The sequence below is a fragment of the Hemiscyllium ocellatum genome, chromosome 18 (assembly GCF_020745735.1).
Source record: "Hemiscyllium ocellatum isolate sHemOce1 chromosome 18, sHemOce1.pat.X.cur, whole genome shotgun sequence".
NCBI classification, from domain to species: Eukaryota; Metazoa; Chordata; class Chondrichthyes; order Orectolobiformes; family Hemiscylliidae; genus Hemiscyllium; species Hemiscyllium ocellatum.
In genome coordinates this window covers 73,270,941-73,289,277 of record NC_083418.1, presented here as the reverse complement: position 1 = coordinate 73,289,277, position 18,337 = coordinate 73,270,941, and the positions used below count along the sequence as shown (strand labels likewise).

At 42.7% G+C, this 18,337-nt stretch overlaps 1 protein-coding gene across 1 annotated transcript in view; it reads left to right on the top strand.

Moving 5' to 3' along the window:
• The first annotated feature begins 2,388 nt into the window (after positions 1-2,388).
• Positions 2,389-18,337, top strand: part of ano3 (anoctamin 3) — a 582,275-nt gene continuing 566,326 nt past the window's right edge. The window contains exon 1 of the mRNA XM_060838668.1: positions 2,389-2,662. Coding sequence (XP_060694651.1) covers positions 2,530-2,662 — 133 coding nt within the window. The 5' untranslated portion in view covers positions 2,389-2,529. The remainder of the gene's footprint in view (positions 2,663-18,337) is intronic.

The following is an 18,337-nucleotide window of genomic DNA, read 5'->3' as shown; positions in this document are numbered from 1 at the left end:
CCACGTGTCTTCTTGTAATAATTTTCAGTTGACCTGAAAGAACCCATCAGGACTTTCTGCTTAACAATGCAGAGAGTCAGGAGGTGAGTTACTCACCATAGTATTCCTAGTCTCTGACCTGCTCTTGTAGCCATGCTGTGTTTCTCATTTCCTGGCCTTTTGTTATCTTCCTGGTGGTGATAGATGAATAAAATTTTCTGTACTCGATATTTCTTCACTGTGTCCTACATCTACACGCTTATGTCATGGGTGCTGGGGAGCAATAAACATTACTTCTGTGGGCGGTAGTGGGTGGAGGAAATGAAAAGAGAAAAGAAAACATAAAGCCACTGTGTTTATGTGGTGAATCCAGTTGAGTTTCTGTCCAATGGATACCCTCAGGATATGAAAAATGTGTTGCTGGAAAAGCGCAGCAGGTCAGGCAGCATCCAAGGAGCAGGAGAATCGACGTTTCGGGCATAAGCCCTTCTTCAGGAAAGAAAATGCCCTCAGGATATTGATAGTAGAGTATTCAGTGATGGTAACACCATTGAATATCAAGGAATGGTAGCTAGATTGTCTCTTATTGGAGAAGGTCATTGCCTGGAATTTGTGTGATGTGAATGTTATTCAACGTTGCTGAATAGCATAATTCTGTTCCTATGCCTTACGGCCATATTAAGTGATTAAAATGGAAATGAAAATGCCAAATGCTAACCATTGAATAACCGGAGATGTATGTCAGATTATTTGACACTCTTGACTTACAACAGAGTGAGGTTTTTTTGTGAATTGGGTTCATGTGTAAGCCCATGCCCCTCATATATTGCACAGTAGACCTATCTAGACTGCTGCCATGTTGGATTTTATTTGGTTTGATTTATTGTTGTCACATGTACCTAAGTACAGTGAAAAGTTTTATTTTACAAGCAATACAGGCAAATCACAGCAAACAAGGACATACAGATCAGAGGGTGCTTAGACAGAGCGAGACATACAGGGTTATGGCTAAACTGGAGATGTCCAAAAGCAAGATGCACATTAGATTTGAAGTTATAGAGTCCACTCATCAGTCTAATAGCAGCAGGGAAGAAGCTGTTTCTGTACCTGCTGGTGCATGTGTTCAAGCTTCATATCTCCTGCCTGACAGAAGAGGTTGTAAGGGGTGGGAAGGGAGTTTGATGATGTCGGCAACCTTTCCGTGACAACACTAAGTATAAATGGAGTCCATGGATGGGAGGTTGGCTGCTGTGATGGTCTGGGCTGTGTACACAACTTTCTGTAGTTTCTTATGGTCCTGGGGGGGAGCAGTTGCCGTACAGGGCCATTATGCACCTGATAGAATGATTGCTGTGGTGCATCTGCAAAGGTTGGTGAGGATCCTTCTGGACACGCTGCATTTCCTGAGCCACCTGAGGAAAAAGAGGCCGACTTCTAACATTCAATAAATGTTAAGCTCAATTTTTTTCAGTGAGGCAATTACTCTGCTATGCAGCTCTGAGGAAGGGTCATGAGACCCAAAAGTTTCTCTTCACAGATGCGGCCACACTTGCTGAGCTTTTCCAACAAGAACATAGAACATAGAACATTACAGCGCAGTACAGGCCCTTCGGCCCTCGATGTTGCGCTGACCTGTGAAACCAATCTTCCTGATGAAGGGCTTTTACCCCAAATCTCGATTTTCCTGCTCCTCGGATGCTGCCTGACCTGCTGTGCTTTTCCAGCACCACTCTAATCTTGAAACTAATCTGAAGCCCATCCAACCTACACTCTTCCATTTTCGTCCATATGTCTATCCAGTGACCATTTGAATGCCCTTAAAGTTGGCGAGTCTACTACTGATGAAGGGCTTATGCCCGAAATGTCAATTTTCCTGCTCCTGGGATGCTGCCTGACCTGCTGTGCTTTTCCAGCACCACACTCTGGAGTCTACTATGGAGCTCTCTGTGTTTGAGGCAATTACTCTCTGAGTTTACATTATACAGCATTTGCCCTGGATGAAAAAAAACAGCAGCTTCATCGATTTCTGAGGCTGTGGGATTAAGTCGAAGCTTCATTAGCATTTTCCCAGTTGCTAACGATGTCTGGTCGTCCACTTTCCTTTCTCATGCTCGGAAGCCCTGTGGCTGTGTTGTGCGAGAGAGATTGTACTGGTGAGTGCCTGGCAAAGCGGAGTTTTCAGTGAAGTCTGAGCTGGTTGATTTCCGGGCGGTGTGGCTGTCTCAGTGACAGGGAACAGCTTGCCAATCACACCCCAGGCAGCCTGAGATGGCACTTGGGGCATCAGCGGGTATGAAGTTGGTGCTTTGTGTTGTGTGTCCCGGTCACGCCCTGCTGTTATCGAACTCACCGCTGGATGGATCGGCTTGACTGCATCTCTATTCTCCCTCTGCTCTGCGCTTATCTGCAAGTGACTGCCCTACACCCCACAACCAAGCCGACTTAAACACCCCACCCCGAGAGGGGAAGGGGGTGGGGTGCAGGTGTGGGGGAGTCTGGTTCCAGGGGAATGCAGCAAACTCCTCACTTGCGCCTGGAAGTTAGCCTGGGATGGAGCATGAACTCAGCGAGTTCAGCAAGATCGATAACAGATCGATTTCCAAACCGGACGCCAGGCCAGGCGGTGTCTTCAGTGCAATCTTTGACGGTGAGATTCCGTCCCATTCCTCGTCGCTCCCCGTGGGTGAGTACAGTGGAGTCTAATGCTTGTTGCCTCTGGAGTTATTTTGTTGCTTTAAACACACACCCTCTCAGTGAACAGGCTGTTGAAATGTCTTGTTAGCCCTGAATCACACACAGTTCCAGGAGAGAAAGCTCGAAACATCCCACTGCTTTTATTCTCCCCTTCTATGTGCACTCTCCGGGACGGATAATCTAGAATTATCTTTTTTTAACTTATTTTGGCGTGGGTAAAAGTGGCGATGTATTGAGGCAGGTGAGAGAAGTTTGATTCTGAACTATTTAGGGTCTGAACAGCAGTCACTTTTCTGAATTGAATTGTCCCTCACTGATGTGCAATCTTGGCTTCATTCCTTTCCAGATTGGGAAGTGAGAAAAGTCAAGATTTCTGTATTGTGTGCTTTTTTTTTCGATAAAACTAAAATTCTGAATTTAAACAAAAAAATCAGTGAATCCGGGGAGTTCCCAGAATCCCCATAGTGTGGGAAAAGGCCATTTGGCCCAAGCTTTTAGGTATGAATTGGATTACTTCCAGTGTAGAGACGGGCCCTTCGGTCCAACAAGTCCACACCGACCCTCTGAAGAGTAACCCACCCAGACCCATTTCCCTCTGACTAATGTGCCTAACACTATGGGTAATTTAGCATGGCCAATTCACCTGACCTGCACATCTTTGGACTGTGGGAGGAAACCGGAGCACCCGGAGGAAACCCACGCAGACACGGGGAAAATGTGCAAACTCCACACAGATAGTCACCCGAGGCTGGAATTGAACCTGGGACCCTGGCGCTGGGAGGCAGCAGTGCTCGCCGCTGTGCCTCCCTTATTTATTGGTTAAAATACTGAATACACATATGAATTCATAATTGTTGGTTTTTACACTATTGATACACATCTATAATTTAAAGTGACATAATTAAGTTAAACAACTGAGATAAACACGTACGTCGCACACACCTTTCTGTCCATCAGAGACTTTGGCAGATGGTGGCACTCGGAACTCTATCTTATATTCCATGGCACCAGTCTCGTGAACCCCAACCCAATGATACAAAGTTCAAGGTGTGGGGCAAAGTCCCTAACATTTATACTATTCTGAGTCTAAGTTTCCGTGTTGCATCCCCATTTCATAATAACTTCAGTACTTTTGTAGTCGTCAAAAATAGAACATAGACTAAAACAGCGCAGAACAGGCCCTTCAGCCCTCAATGTTGGGCCAACCCATGAACTATTCTCAGCTCGTTCTCCTACACTATCCCATCATCATCCATGTACTTATTCCATGTGCAAACTCCACACTGACAGTTGCCTGAGGGAGGAATTGAACCCAGGTCTTTGGCGTTGTGAGGCAGCGCTAACCACTGTGCCATCCAGGGTTCATACCAACCCTCTGAAGAGTAACCCACCCAGACCCATTCCCCTACATTTACCCTGACTAATACCCCTAACCTATATATCCCTGAACACTACAGGCACTTTATCATGGCCAATCCACCCTAACCTTTACATCTTTGGGTTGTGGAAGGAAACCAGAACAAACCCACACAGATACAGGGAGAACATACAAACCCCACACAGAGGCTGGAATCGAACCTGGGTCCTTGGCACTGTGAGGTAGCAGTACTAAGCACTGTGCCATCCTACCTCTGAAGTGCTGTGCCGACTGGGTGGTTAAGTGTGTTCACCTTCACCTGACCAAGGAGCCGTGCTCCCAAGGCTTGTGATCTCAGATAAAACTGTTGGACTGTAATCTGGTATCACCCCAGTCCAACGGTGGCACCAAGTATATTCAAGGCTGAGATAGACAGGAAGAGAATCAAGGGTTATAGGGAAAAGTCAGGAGAGTGGAGTTATAGATGATCAGAATACCCATGCTCTCTCGATGGGCTGAATGGCCTACTTCTCCTCCTATATCTTATGGTTTTATTTAGATTGTATATACTGCTGATAATATCACCGTTGGAGTTACATATGTTACTGAAGCAGTCAGCTCCCTGTGTCTCTGCAAAGTCCATCCCCTGGATTGAGATTTCCCATTTTATGGGAACAGTTACATAGTAGTTTTCTTGCTGGGTTAGTCACCCTCAGGCCTGGATAAACGTTCCCAAAAACAGAAGGTGGAATCCATGCCCTTCGTCTGGATATGTCTCTGCTGGGGCTATGTGGGAACTGGGAGTATAGGAGGTTGAGGGGTGACTTTACTGAGATTTAGAAAATAATAAAGGACATAGATAAGGTGAATGAAGGGTTCTTTTCCCTAGCGTGGGGAAGTTCAAAACTCGGGGTATATTTTAAAGGTGAGAGGAGAAAGGTTTAAAAAGGACATGAAGGGCAACATTTTTACACAAAGACTGGTTCATGTGTGGAATGAACCAGAGAAAGTAGGTGCAAGTACAGTTACAATGTTAAAGACATTTGGTAAGTTCATGAATAAGCAAGCCTTGGAGAGATATGACTCAAACGCAGGCGGGTGGGCCTAGTTTAGTTTGGGAACATGTTCGGCATGGACTGGTTGGACCAAAAGGTCTGTTTCTGTGCTGTGACTGGGAGCGAGTGTACCTCATACCTGCCTACCCTCATAACCCTGGACCTCATGGCTGTGTCGGCAGGCTGGTACTGAAGTTGGCATCTTGCATTCCTCCCCAATTTCAGGAAAAAACATTCCTGGCAGTTGAGCTTATTAACAAATGCCCTGACAAAAAAATGCAAGTGCTGGAGAAACTCAGCAGGCCGAGTAGCATCTGGGGAGGGAGAAACCAGAGTTAATGTTACAAATCCAGTGACCCTTCTTCAGAATTGTTTCTGATGGAGGGTCACCAGACTCAAAACGTTTAACTCTGCTCTCTCTCTCTCTCTCCACCGCCCCCCCACCCCCCCCAAGTGCTGCCAAACTTGCTGAGTTTCTCTTGCAGTCTCTGTTTTTGTTTCAGATCTGCAGCATCTGTGGTTCTTTGGTTTATTTTAGGATCTGATGTTGCCGTTACCATTCAGCGGTTGGTGTGGGTGTAGGTGGAGAAAGCTCAGCAAGTCATTTTTCAACAACATTGTAGATAAAGGTGAATGGAAGTAAAGTGCGTTTTGCTCATTTTCCAATGGGCATTAAAAGACATTTCTCCACCTTTGGCCTTCAAATCCCATGCCCGCAGCCCTCCCTCCAAACTTGGTAGGCTACCAGTCCCTTTCCACTCTGAAACTTGGAGGTTTACCTTAATGTGGGTTCCTCAATCGCTCTTCTCTGTGGCCCTCCTGACATTCCCACTACTGAGAACCAGTAGATCTTTAAAATTCATTCACAGAATGTGGGCATCACTGGCTAGGCCTGGATTTATTGCCCATCCCTAATTGCCCAGTTAAGAGTCAAGCACATTGCTGTGGTTCTGGAGTCACATGTAGATATGGCCTGTCCTTAATGAACCAGATGGGTTTTCCCAAACATCATCAATGGATTCTTAGTCATAATTTCTGAGACAGTTTCTTCTGCTGGCAAATTGGATTGGCTAGCAGTCCTTGGGAACAGAGCTATGTTTCCATCAAGGGGGTGTGAGTCTGACCCTCACCTACTTAAGGCCTCCCACACTGTGTTGTTGCCATGGGGCAGAACATAAGGCCACTGTGGCAATGGTGTACTCTAGACACAGCATGGGCTGAAGGCTAAGTCCCACTCTTCCCCCGCCAAGATCCAGCCCAGAATTCCAAACCATCTCACAGGGATTTAAATTCTGTTAATTAAATAGATCTGAATTGAAAAAAACAAGTCAGCTATGCCAGTGACCATGAAATTATCCTGTTAGAATTCCTACTGTACAGAAAGAGGCCATTTAGCCCATCGAGTCTACACCTATCCTCCATACAGCATCCCACCAAAACTCACCTCATCCCCATAACTCCACATTTCCCAAGGCTAACTCACCCTAGCCTACACATTCCTGGACACTATGGGCAATTTAGCATGGCCAATCCACCTAACCTGAACAGCTTTGGACTGTGGGAGGAAACTGGAGCACCCAGCGGAAACCCGCGTAGACATGGGGAGAATGTGCAAACTTACTTTTAATTTCAAAAATATACTTTTTTCGTAAAATGTATTTTTCTTTATAAACATAGTCACAAACACAGTTTGGGTCTGTACATTACATAATCAAGAAAACAAATATTGGAGTTTAACTCTATCCAAACAAACCAAAGACATCTCCAACTTGAACAAGACAATATTTACATGCAGAGTCGAGAGTGAAATGCTGGAAAAGCACAGCAGGTTAGGCAGCATCCGAAGAGCAGGAGCTGCCTGACCTGCTGTGCTTTTCCAGCACTACACTCTTGACTCTCATCTCCAGCATCTGCATTCCTCACTTTCTCCTATATTTACATGCATTTGAGGCACCAGGAGGGTCCAATTACTGAACGGACCCCAATTTAACTTCACCAGAAGGGCCTCACTGCACTGCACTGCACTGCACTGCACTGCATCTTGCCACAAACTCTACACGGACAGTTGCCCAAGACTGGAATTGAGCCTGGGTCCCTGGCACTGTGAGGCAGCATTACTAACCACAGAGTCACCCATGCCTGTTGTGTTAAAAACCACATTTTCAATAAATATTTCCTTTTTATCTCATTTACCTTTATTTTAGCCTCTATTTTAGTCAAACCATCATCATTTATTTTTTAAACCCAAAAATTCGAATGAAAAATGAAATGCGTCTAAATTCCTGGTTTGCTGTTAATGCGAATACTTCAATATGATTGGCTGAATATCCTGTTTATTACGAATACTGCTGATGCATGACAAAACAACGCTCAATTTGATGTCAGATTTAATTGACACTGGAAAATTAATAAACAGTGTCACAGTGATAGCTAGGTCTCAACAGGCAGTCAATTCTACAGGCACTTAATCCTGATCAAGTGAGGCAATGAATGTACTTTAAATTTGTAAGAAACTAACAACAAACCAAGACACCAGTCATTCAGAAACTAATCCCCTCTCTACAAGTGTACAAGCCCATTACAAGTTTGCTGTTTGAATGAAAGTGCACTTTTCCTGGATACTCTACCTTCTATGAAATAGTCAGAACATTGCTCAACTGAAACAGCAAAGGTGGACAGGCTAAATGGGAATCCAGAAGATTTACCAAAGGCTGCCATGAATGGGTCCATACTATTGTTCTATTAGCAATGTATATTATTTCCCTGAGAATCCCTTGTCCTATTATGGGAACCTTTTTGTTATTGATTCATTTCAAAAGACAAGATGTCACATCAAAGTCTTTTGTGGGAAAATGAGGTGTAACATATTGGTATGGATATAACATTGTCTGGCTAACAGGAAGGAAAGAGTGGACATAAATGGGTAATTTTCTGGTTGGCAGGATGTAATAGGTGGTGTACCACAGCGCTCAATGCTGGGTCTTCAACTTCTTTCTGTGTATATCAATGATTTGGATGAAGAAACAGAAGGTATGGTAGCTAGGACGACTGACTGTGTGGAGTTTGCTCATTTTTCTCGTGTCTGCGTGGGCTTCCTCCGAGTGCTCCAGTTTCCTCCCACAGTTCAAAGATGTGCAGGTCAGGTGAATTGGCCATGCTAAATTGCCTGTAGTGCATTAGTTAGAGGGAAATGGGTCTGGGTGGGTTACATTTCGGAGGGTCGGTGTGGACTGGTTGGGCTGAAGGGCCTGTTTCCACACTGTAGGGAATCTAATTTTGTTGAGGACACAAAGCTAGGTAAGAAAGTGTAAAAAGGACACAGGTGATTGCAAGACGATATTGGTGGGTTAAGTGAGTGGACAAATATCTGGCAAATGATGTATAATGAGGAAAGAAGCGAAATTGAATAATTTGGCAGGAAGAATGAAAAAGCATATTATCTAAGTGGTTTGAGATTGCTGAGGTCTGAAATGCAAAAGAATCTGGGTGTTCTCATGTATGAGTGGCAAAAGGTCCAGCAAGTAATGAGGAAATTTGTCAGTGTTATCGTTCATTGTGAAGGGATTTGAATGCAGAAGTCAGGAGGTTATGCTTCAGTTATATGGTGCCTTAGTGAGACTACATCTGGAGTAGCGTGTATGCTATTGGTCTCCTTATTTAAGTGAGCATTTAACTGCACAGGTGGCAGTTCAGAGAAGGTACATTTGACTAATAGCCGGAGTGGATGGGTTGTCTTATGAAGAAAGGTGGACAAGCAAGACTTGTTTGAAAGATTCTGAAGGATTTTGAGAAAGGCATGTGGAAATGGTGTTTCCTCTTGTCAGAGAATGTTGAGCTAAGGCTCAAAATAAGGGATCAATAACTTAAAAAAAGAGATGAGAGAAAGCTTTTTGTCACAGAAGGCCGTGTGTCTTTGTGGAGCACTCTTCCTCAAATGCGGTGGAAATAGAGTGCTCGAGTGATTTCGAGCAGAGGCAAATAGATACATGATAAGCCAGGGCTTGAAAGGTTATTGAGAAAGGCGGGAATATGGAGTCATCAGGTCAGCTTTGATTGTTTTGAAAAGCAAAGTAGGCTCAGGGAATTGAGTGACCTACTCCTGCTTCTAGTTTGTATGTTCCTGCATTTGTATGTCCGTATGACCCTGCTGAGATTAACCTCAGTTCAGAGTCTTGTCTTCACTGGAGGAATAGGACATTAGGGCATATGTTGAACCTATTTGATTTCATTTGAAGTGTTTCTCCTCAACAGCCACACTCTCAACATTAGTGTTTTTGACTATTGGGATCTGCGGTCTCTGGTACTTCAGATTTTGTCAATACAATCCCAGTTGGAGGAAGTGTTGTGTAATGAGTGTGCTGAGCTGGAACCGAGCTTGGTACTTTCTGTTTCAGAGGAGAGGCCGTAATATAAATGCACCTGTCAATTAATCTCACATTTGTGAGAAGAATCTCCATCTGTTTACTTCCACAGGCAGATGGAAACTATTGATAAAAATTAGCTGTTAGTTTTCAGTTTCATCCCCATCAAGCCATATGCTTTCCTTCAGCATTCAGTAAAACGTGGCACGTGGAAATGGTAGCAACTCAATAACATAACTTTGAGATACCAGTCAGCGTTTACATAAACAAACAAAGTAGAGAAACTCAGTAGGTCTAGCTGCATCTGCGCAGAGAGAAGCAGAAGTTAACCTTTTGAGTCAGTAATGACTCTTCTTCAGAAATGGGAGTTCTTTCAGATGGAGCCAGACTTGCTGAGTTTCTCTAGCACTTTCTGTGTTTTCGATTTCTACAATATTTTGTTTTATTTGGGTTTTCACATGAACGTTGGAGGCGATGTTGAATTCCACGTACCACGGAAGGTGTAGGCCTCTGCTGACTCGAGGTATTCAGGAGGAGCTCCTACTCATTAAGCTGAAGTGCAAAGTAGATTATAGTAATGACTATAAGCGCATTTTCATTGTTTTTGAAAGATGTAAGGGAATTCAAGTTGCTACAAGACAATAGATGTGTTCCTTCCTTTCTTTCTCTTGCCTTTAGTACTTACATTTTATTCTGTTTGTTCATTATTTTCATCTTTCAATCGTGAATGACTTTCTGCAGAGCTGGTTTACTGACTTGCCACCCTCGAGGTTTTTGAGATATTGGGAGATCATCAGTTCTGCATGTCCGTGCCAGCTCATTCACACACTGATCTCTCTCCTGTTTCTTTAAATAATACACAGTGCTATTTGCAACAAGTAAAACACGCCATAGTTCAGTAACTCTGTCTGTAGAAAGACTAATCTCTTACAATTGCTCTTAGTTCCAGGCATTAAATAATTTGATTCTCTCATGGTGGAGTTAGTTGCTAGTCTAGCAGAAAACAAAGAGAATGCAATGGTCATGTAATTGAATTACAAAAAAAAATCAAACAATAGAAAATACAAGGAGGAAAACTGAATATATGTTTTGACTATTGAAAATTTGCAATGGTTATGTTGGTTTCCACAGTTTCACAAAGTTCAAGGAATCCTCTCGTGTTATGTTGAAATCCAAGGTTCTCATTGCCTTATAGCAACATACATGCTGTTTCAAAAATATCAGTGCAAGTTGTGAAATATGTAAACAGAAATGGTTGACTGTCAAGGTCCCAATGTTTGGTGTCATGAGGTAACTAGAAGATGACTGGAGTAGGCTTGTTTTGTCAAAATTACAGAAAATTCACAGGCCATTGTCAGGATCTGAACTTCTCAACTGTGTCTGCACATCTAGAAGACACAAGTATAACATCAAGTCAAACTTCTGATCAGCAGTGTTCCAGCCCAGTCCTCTGCCAAGTTGCAATATTGCTACATCTGTGAAGGAAGGTGCAGAATGGAAACATTTGGTACATGTCAATAGGGGTCGTCAACAGCACTCATCTGGAAAAGAGAACCGAACAATACTCAAAAACTTTGAAGGGAAAATTGCTGAAATATATTTTCTTCTTTGCCAGATCAAAATTAGAGTAACTAATTCCCTATATTGTGAAAAAAACAATGCATATTTTAATGATGGTAGTAGAACAGAGTCTCATTTTACACACACTGTGATGTTCCAAGTATCCGCTGCTTTGTTCTTCTTGGTCTTAGAGAATTGTAAGCTTGAGATGTGCTGCCAAAGAAACTTTGGTGTGTTGCTACAGCACATCTTGCAGATAGTGCACATTGCAGGGATAATGCACCAGTGGTGAATGTTTTTTGGGCAGATAAACTGAGCCTTCATCTCACCATGGGGTCAGTTTGTTGCCACCATTCTCTTTAAGTGTGTGATCTCCAGAACCTGCTGGGTTTAGTACGGTGGAACAAAGTCTAAGAAGATGCTCTTGTCTTGAACAAGAAGTAGTTTATTGCAAAGTTAAAAATCACACAACACCAGGTTATAGTCCAACAGCTTTACAGTCCAACAGGTTCATTCCTACATTAAACTTTATTTGGAATCACGAGCTTTGGAAGCTCTGCTTCCGCTAACTGCCAGCTGAGATTGGAGAGAATCTCCAATTACTTTATTGCATTTTACCAATAATTACATTGATGTGGCTGACAGATGCAGAGATGAAAAGGAGAACTTGAACGATAGGTCTTAATCCTTGAAGATCCAAAGCTGTCCGGCCACTGAATTAAGCAACATCACCATCTTAGGTGGAGCTTGTGGCAGCCTTCAGTATTAACCCTTTCAGACCGGTACACAACAGGGAAGGCAATGATTGTTTAGGTTTGGAGATAAAATTATGAGCAAGCAGATGATTTAAATGTCATTAGGAGTGAGCTTTATAAGTCAGAAAGCAAATCTTAGTTAAATATTCTCTTCTGACAAATAGTGTTATTTCCAGGCAAAGGAAATGTTATTGGAATTGATTCCCTGAAACTGTGCGGCTCTTGTTTGTGTCCTGCTGCACATCTGGAACAGTTTTACGAATGTCTGAAACGAAATGGGGAGAGTTTGCTGACATATATGAATGTTCAAACCAATGTAAAGATTGAGATCCCAACTGTCCTACGTTGACAGAAGTGGCTCCGAAATTATGTAATGTACAGTCAGCGGATCCCAGTTGTGAATTACTTGTGACAAAAGAAGAGCTCTCTGCCTCTGTGTGTGCACATTCAGAGTTTCAGTCAGCGGTTAGCTAAGTAACCATTTGAGGAAAGCTTTGAGTGTGGGATTTATCCCTACATTAAACTTTATTGAGAAGTAAATATTAACAGTTGGACTATTTGGGAGCTTTTTAAACTTGGCTTTGCGCTGAGATGAGAATTACTTTATGACCAGTATGTGGTAATCTCCAAGGGTCATCTTAGACCATTTGGCCTAGTTTGATGAAGAAGCCAGATTGTCAGCCTGATTTCTGAGGTGGACGTCTGCATTCATATTTGACATTGCTTTGTGTTGAGCTGAGAGTAACTGTTCACCAGAGCACTTAGTACATTGCCACTGCAAGTCATAATGGCTAAAGAGATCAGTCAATGCCATCAATCTTTATTTTTAAAGAGCAGAAGATGAACTGGGGCATGATGTTACCCATTTTTTATAAAGTAATAAATTAAAGGTGAGAACTTTGTTGGCTCAAACCAGGCAAGATTCTATCTGGGAAGTAACCAGGGTTAAAGAGCAGGAGACCTCTCCCCACTGTCATTGACATCATTAAAAGAGACAAATATAAAATAAAGAACTGTGGATGCTGGAAATCTCAATCAGAAACAGAAATTGCCGGGGAAATTCAGCAGGTCTAGCAGCAACTGTGAAATTCTGAAGAAGGGTCACTGGATTCGAAAGGCTAACTCTGTTTTTCTCTGTTCACAGATGCTGCCAGACCTGCTGAGTTTTTCCAGAAATTTTTGTTTCTGATTAAAAGAGAATATCTAACCATTATCATATTTCTGTTTGTGAGAAATGACTGTACATGTTTTGTTGTACATTTCCTCCTGTACGAAAGGTATGACATTTCAGAAAATATTGCACAGTCTGTCAAGTGTTATGTGACATCTTGAGGTCATGGCAGTTGTCATGGAGATGTGGAGATTCTTTCTTTGGGACTGGACTGGTATGCATAGAATGGTTGCATGGGTTAGTATTTAATGTCTACTGGGCGTGGCATGGCAAAGATGCTTTAAAATTGGGTGTCATGGCAGTGATACCATACCCATCTGCCTATTTGCCCCCATTCATCCCAGTTGCAACTTTTGCAAGTAGCAGGGGAGGCACTGGGCACCCCACTGGGCTAGTTGAGGCCCTGATGGAGCCAATTTTTGTCACTTAAGACCCTCCTCACAGCGGGCCAAGCATGTGGAATGTGTCAAGCCCACCGTGTGAGACCTGGCAGCTAGATGGGATGGGGATAGTGGGAGTGGGCATGGTTAAGGAAGAGAGCTCAATTGAATTTGACTGGCAGTTCATACAAGACAGGACTACCTCTTGGATCGGACTGCGAACACACCTCATGTCAATTAAAGGACAGACTGACATCAAATCGCTGCAGAGTGGGCTGGCCAACCTGGGAGGTTCATAATTGAAGGGGAGAGGGAACATTGATAAGGAGGAATGTCTTCAGCCAGAGGGTGGTGAATCTGTGGAACTCATTGCTTCCAAAGTCTTCTGTGGCAATGTCATTGAATGTACTTAAAGACATAGATAGGTATATTGCTGATTAACAAGGGGATCACAAGTTAAGGGGAAAAGGCAGGACAGAAAAGTTGGAGTACATTTTACATGGTCTTATAGTTGACACTCACATTCACTGCAGTTTAATTCAGTTAAACTCAGAAATGTCCATGCCAACGTAAGGCTGGTTGACTCTGTTTTGACAGAGTAGGGACAGTGAGTTTGATTAAAACCGACATTACGGGCAGTCAGATCTTTGGAGGTTGAGGCTGATGAGAGACAAAAAGCTTGATCGAAGAGCATGATCTGCAGGAAAGTGGTTCTACAGCACTTTTGCAAGGGCCATTCGCAATGCCCAAGCCAGCAGCATGCATATCATGTGAGTGACTATAAAAGAAAAAGGCTGAGAGATTATTCTATTAAGAAAGCGTGCCTTCAAAGAGGAAGTAATTTGTGTGTAAAAAGAAAAAGATGACTGATGCTGAAATACTCAGCAGACATTCTAACAAAACAGAAACAGAGGTAAATCTCTGACAAAAGTGGTCATAAGTTTAGAAGGTGCTGTCGAAGCAGTTTTGGTGAATTTCTGCAATGCATTCTGTAAGTGGTACACACTGCGGTTACAGAATTCCAGAGACTGAATGTTTGTGGATTTGGTGCCAATCAAGTAGGTTGCTTTGTCCTTTGTTGGAGCTGAACTCCTCCAGGCAAATAGGGAGCATTCAGTCATTCTTCTGGCTTGTGCCTTGTAGACAGGCTTTGTAGAGTCAGGAGATGTTTTACTTGCTACAGCATTCATAGCCTTCAACCTGATATTGTAGGTACAAAACTTACATGATTGGTCCAACTCAGTTTCTAATCATTAGAACCTCCAAGATGTTGACCGTGGGGGATTCAGCGATACTAAACACATTGAAGTCAAGAAGTTAAATTTCTGCTGGTTGAAGATAGTTAAAAAATCACACAACACTAGGTTATAGTCCAACAGGTTTATTTGAAAGCACTAGCTTTCAGAGTGCTGCTCCTTTATCAGGTAGCTACCACCTGGGGTCGTCCACCCCAGACCAACACTGGCACCTCCACATCATTGTTGGAGATGGTCTTTGCCTGGAACTTGTGAATCCCAAATGTTGCTTGCCCAGCCAAACTGGGATATTGCCCGCATCTTACGGAGTTTGACCATGGACTGCTTCAGTATCTGAGGAATCATGAAGGGTGCTGAACTTTTGCAATTATCAGTGAGTTTCCCAGCTTCTGACCTAATGATGGAGGGCAGGTCATTTATGAAGCAGCTGAAGATGATTGGGTTGGGGTATCCTCCTGAAGAACTCCTGCTGAGTTCTGAGCAGAGATGGCTGACATCCAACTCCCATAACCATCTTCCTTTGCACCAGGTATGATTCCAAACAGCTTTCCCAAATGCCCAATGACTCCTGTTTTGCTAGAGATGCTTGATGCCACACCTGGTCAAACATAGCCTTGACGTCAAGGGCAGTCAATCTCACCTCACCTCTGGAATTCAGCTCTTTTCAACTGAGTTCAAGAACTGAATAGTCCTGGCGGAACCTAAACTGAACATCAATGAGTCGTTTGTCTACAAAGATTGTAGAGATATGCATGCGCAAGACATGAATATCCTGTTCCGATTGCAACAATTATATGCCAGTACAGTTCACCACAAACAAAATCAGATTGTATTGCAACCAAAAGGGTACAACAAGAACATTAAACTGAGTCTTTAGTATGATTGCAAGATGACTTAGAAGAATCACTGTTTTGCTTCAAACAGATGACACAAACCACTTGTGATATAATCAAAACCCTGTTAACTGAGACTCGCTCATAGTGAGATTGAAATGATATTTTTTACCAGCCTCTTCCAATTATGCATCCTCAGTACTTTAAGTGCATATGGACTAAATTAGACAGAATGTCCCTTAAAATGCAATACATTAACCAATGACTGAAATGGAATTTGAAACTAGGTTCCTGAGGATAATTCCAGTGCAAATTACAAGCAAATAATTTTGTGGTTGCCTGTGGTTTCAAAGAGATTATTATTGATGCTGAGTATTTCCTATCCTGAGGGAACATACTGAACAAGAGAAATGTGTGGAGATGTACACTCTTGCATTGTTTTGAATGTGTTTTGATGAATTAGTTGCTGCCAAAATAACTACTTTATTTATTAAAAAAAACTCATGCCATCTGTCATTTAAGTGCGATGGAGTTTTAATGCCAGTTCTTTGTATAAGAATCAATTCCATGCACAAATGGATGAAGGTAATCCTGTTGTGTGGCATCAAACATCTTGAATGACAGCAATTTGCATTTATATTGTGGCTCCAATTCAATAAAATGGCCTAAGGTGTTTTGTGCCTGAGTGATCCATCAGACTTTGACACTGCATCAGGTAAACTAATATTATAGGAACAGGAGTAGGCTATTCAGCCTCTCGAGTTTGGTCCACCATTCAATGAGATCATGGCTGATTTGTGGCCTAATTTCATATGTGTGCCATTCCATGTATCCCTTGATACCTTTGCTTAACAAAAAAATTACCTATCTCAGATTCAGCCGAGCAACTGATTTAGCATCCACTGCCATTTGTGGAAGTGCGCTTCAAATCTCTACCAACCTTTCTGTGGAAAAATGCTTCATAACGTTGTTCCTGAATGGTCTGGCCATAATTTTTAGATGTCCCCCTCTCTTCTTTGAATCTCTGACCAGTGGAAATAGTTTATGGTTATTGAAGACTGAAGGATGTTAGAGAGTGAGGGATATTAAGGGACTTGGAAATGAGGAATGTGGATGGGGTGACAAAAGGGAGGCAAAATGATGTAAGAATTTGAAAATAAGAATGTACAGTGGGTGCAGGGTTGATGGCTGAAAAAGAATTATTGCATGTGAGGATAATGATGGTGGATTATTGTATGAAGTTAAGTTTACAAAAATTGAAGTACTTACATTGGGAGGTGATCATAATGTAAGTGTAAGCTGCTTGTCTGGTGGGCTGAAATCAAATATAAGTTAAGGGAGATAGTGGCCAAATTGTAGTGTCACTGGACTAGCAATCCAGAACACCAGGCTAAAGTTCTAGGGACACTGGTTTGAATGCCATCATGAAATCTGTAATCAATAAAATTCACAACAAAGAGCTGACTGAATAGTGATGATGTAATTGTTGTGACTATAACTAGGTCAGCCAGGTGGATCTTCTAGAATAAGAGTTCCCTGATTAGGGCTGTTAACCCGGTCCAATCAGGGAGTCCTGGCTGACAGATATGAACAGGAGTGTCAGAGGTTCAGCTCACTTTGAGAGCTGGCTCTGAGGGAGCTGGATCAGTGTGAAGCACTATCCATGTATAATTAAAGGGGGACTTGGTGATGGGATCCCGGCTTCTGTAGAATTATTTCATTGGCGATGACAGAAAAACACACTCCTGAAGAAATTCATCCACAACAGTTATCATTGAGTTGGGTTAAGCATTTCTGGCATCATGCTCTTATTTGGGAAGTTTGACTTGTTCAATCCTGCCATTGAAGACTGGAGCCAGTATATGGTAAGAATGCATTATTTTTTTCTGGGCAACTGACATTGTGGCAGATGAAAAGCAGCAAGTAATTCTCTGGACAGCTTTTTCAGTTATTAGGAGCCTAACTTTTCCTGGTTTGGAACAGTTACATGTTTAGCAACATCCAAATCATAACCAATCAAAATAAATATCTGGATAAATGGTCACTTGGTTCTAATGGAGATCAATACTGGCATGACTGTCTCAGTGATCGCAAACGAGTTGTTAACAAAAGTGACTCTGCACTCCAACCCTTAAGTTTGTATAAGATCTCAGCTAGACCAAGAATCTGTACTGGGGATGTTTACAGATTAAGGGTATAACCCTTCTCTGTTGTAAGAAGCAGCTGGTTCAGTCACCACTGGTTGCAGTAAAAGGCTTGGGCCCAAACCTGATAGAGTGAAATTTGTTGAGAAAGATTCACCTTGATCAGCTGAACGTTTTTCTATTAGAAAATGACTGCCAGATTAAAGTCCAAATTAAATACCTGGAGATTTTTCAGGGATGTCTAGGAGCTAGAATCGAGAGTGTGGTGCTGGAAAAGCACAGCAGGTCAGGCATCCGAGGTGCAGGAGAATCGACATATTGGACATACGCCCTTCATTAGGAATCCATTATGCTCGAAACATCAATTCTCGTGCTCCTCGGATGCTGTCTGACCTGCTGTGCTTTTCCAGCACCACGCTCTCGACTCTGATCTCCAGCATCTGCAGTTCTCACTTTCTCCCCAGTCTGGGGACTTTCAAAGGTTGATAGTTCCGAGGGACTATGTTCACCAGGAAGCAATTCCACGATTCTGCAAGACCCTTCCAGTGCCATTTGTCTTACAAGTAAAAGTTGAGGCTGAAATCAGGAGGCTAGAAAGTGAAGGAATCGCCAAGCCAATCCAGTTTGCAGAGTGGGCAGCACTGGTCATACTGATCGTGAAGCCCTTGGGTTGGTTCACCTTTGTGGGGATTTTATATAAATGGTAAACAACCTTTCCCAGCTGGATAAATACCCAATCACTCACACAGCAGCCTTATACACAACACTGGCGGGGACGTCATCCTTCATGAA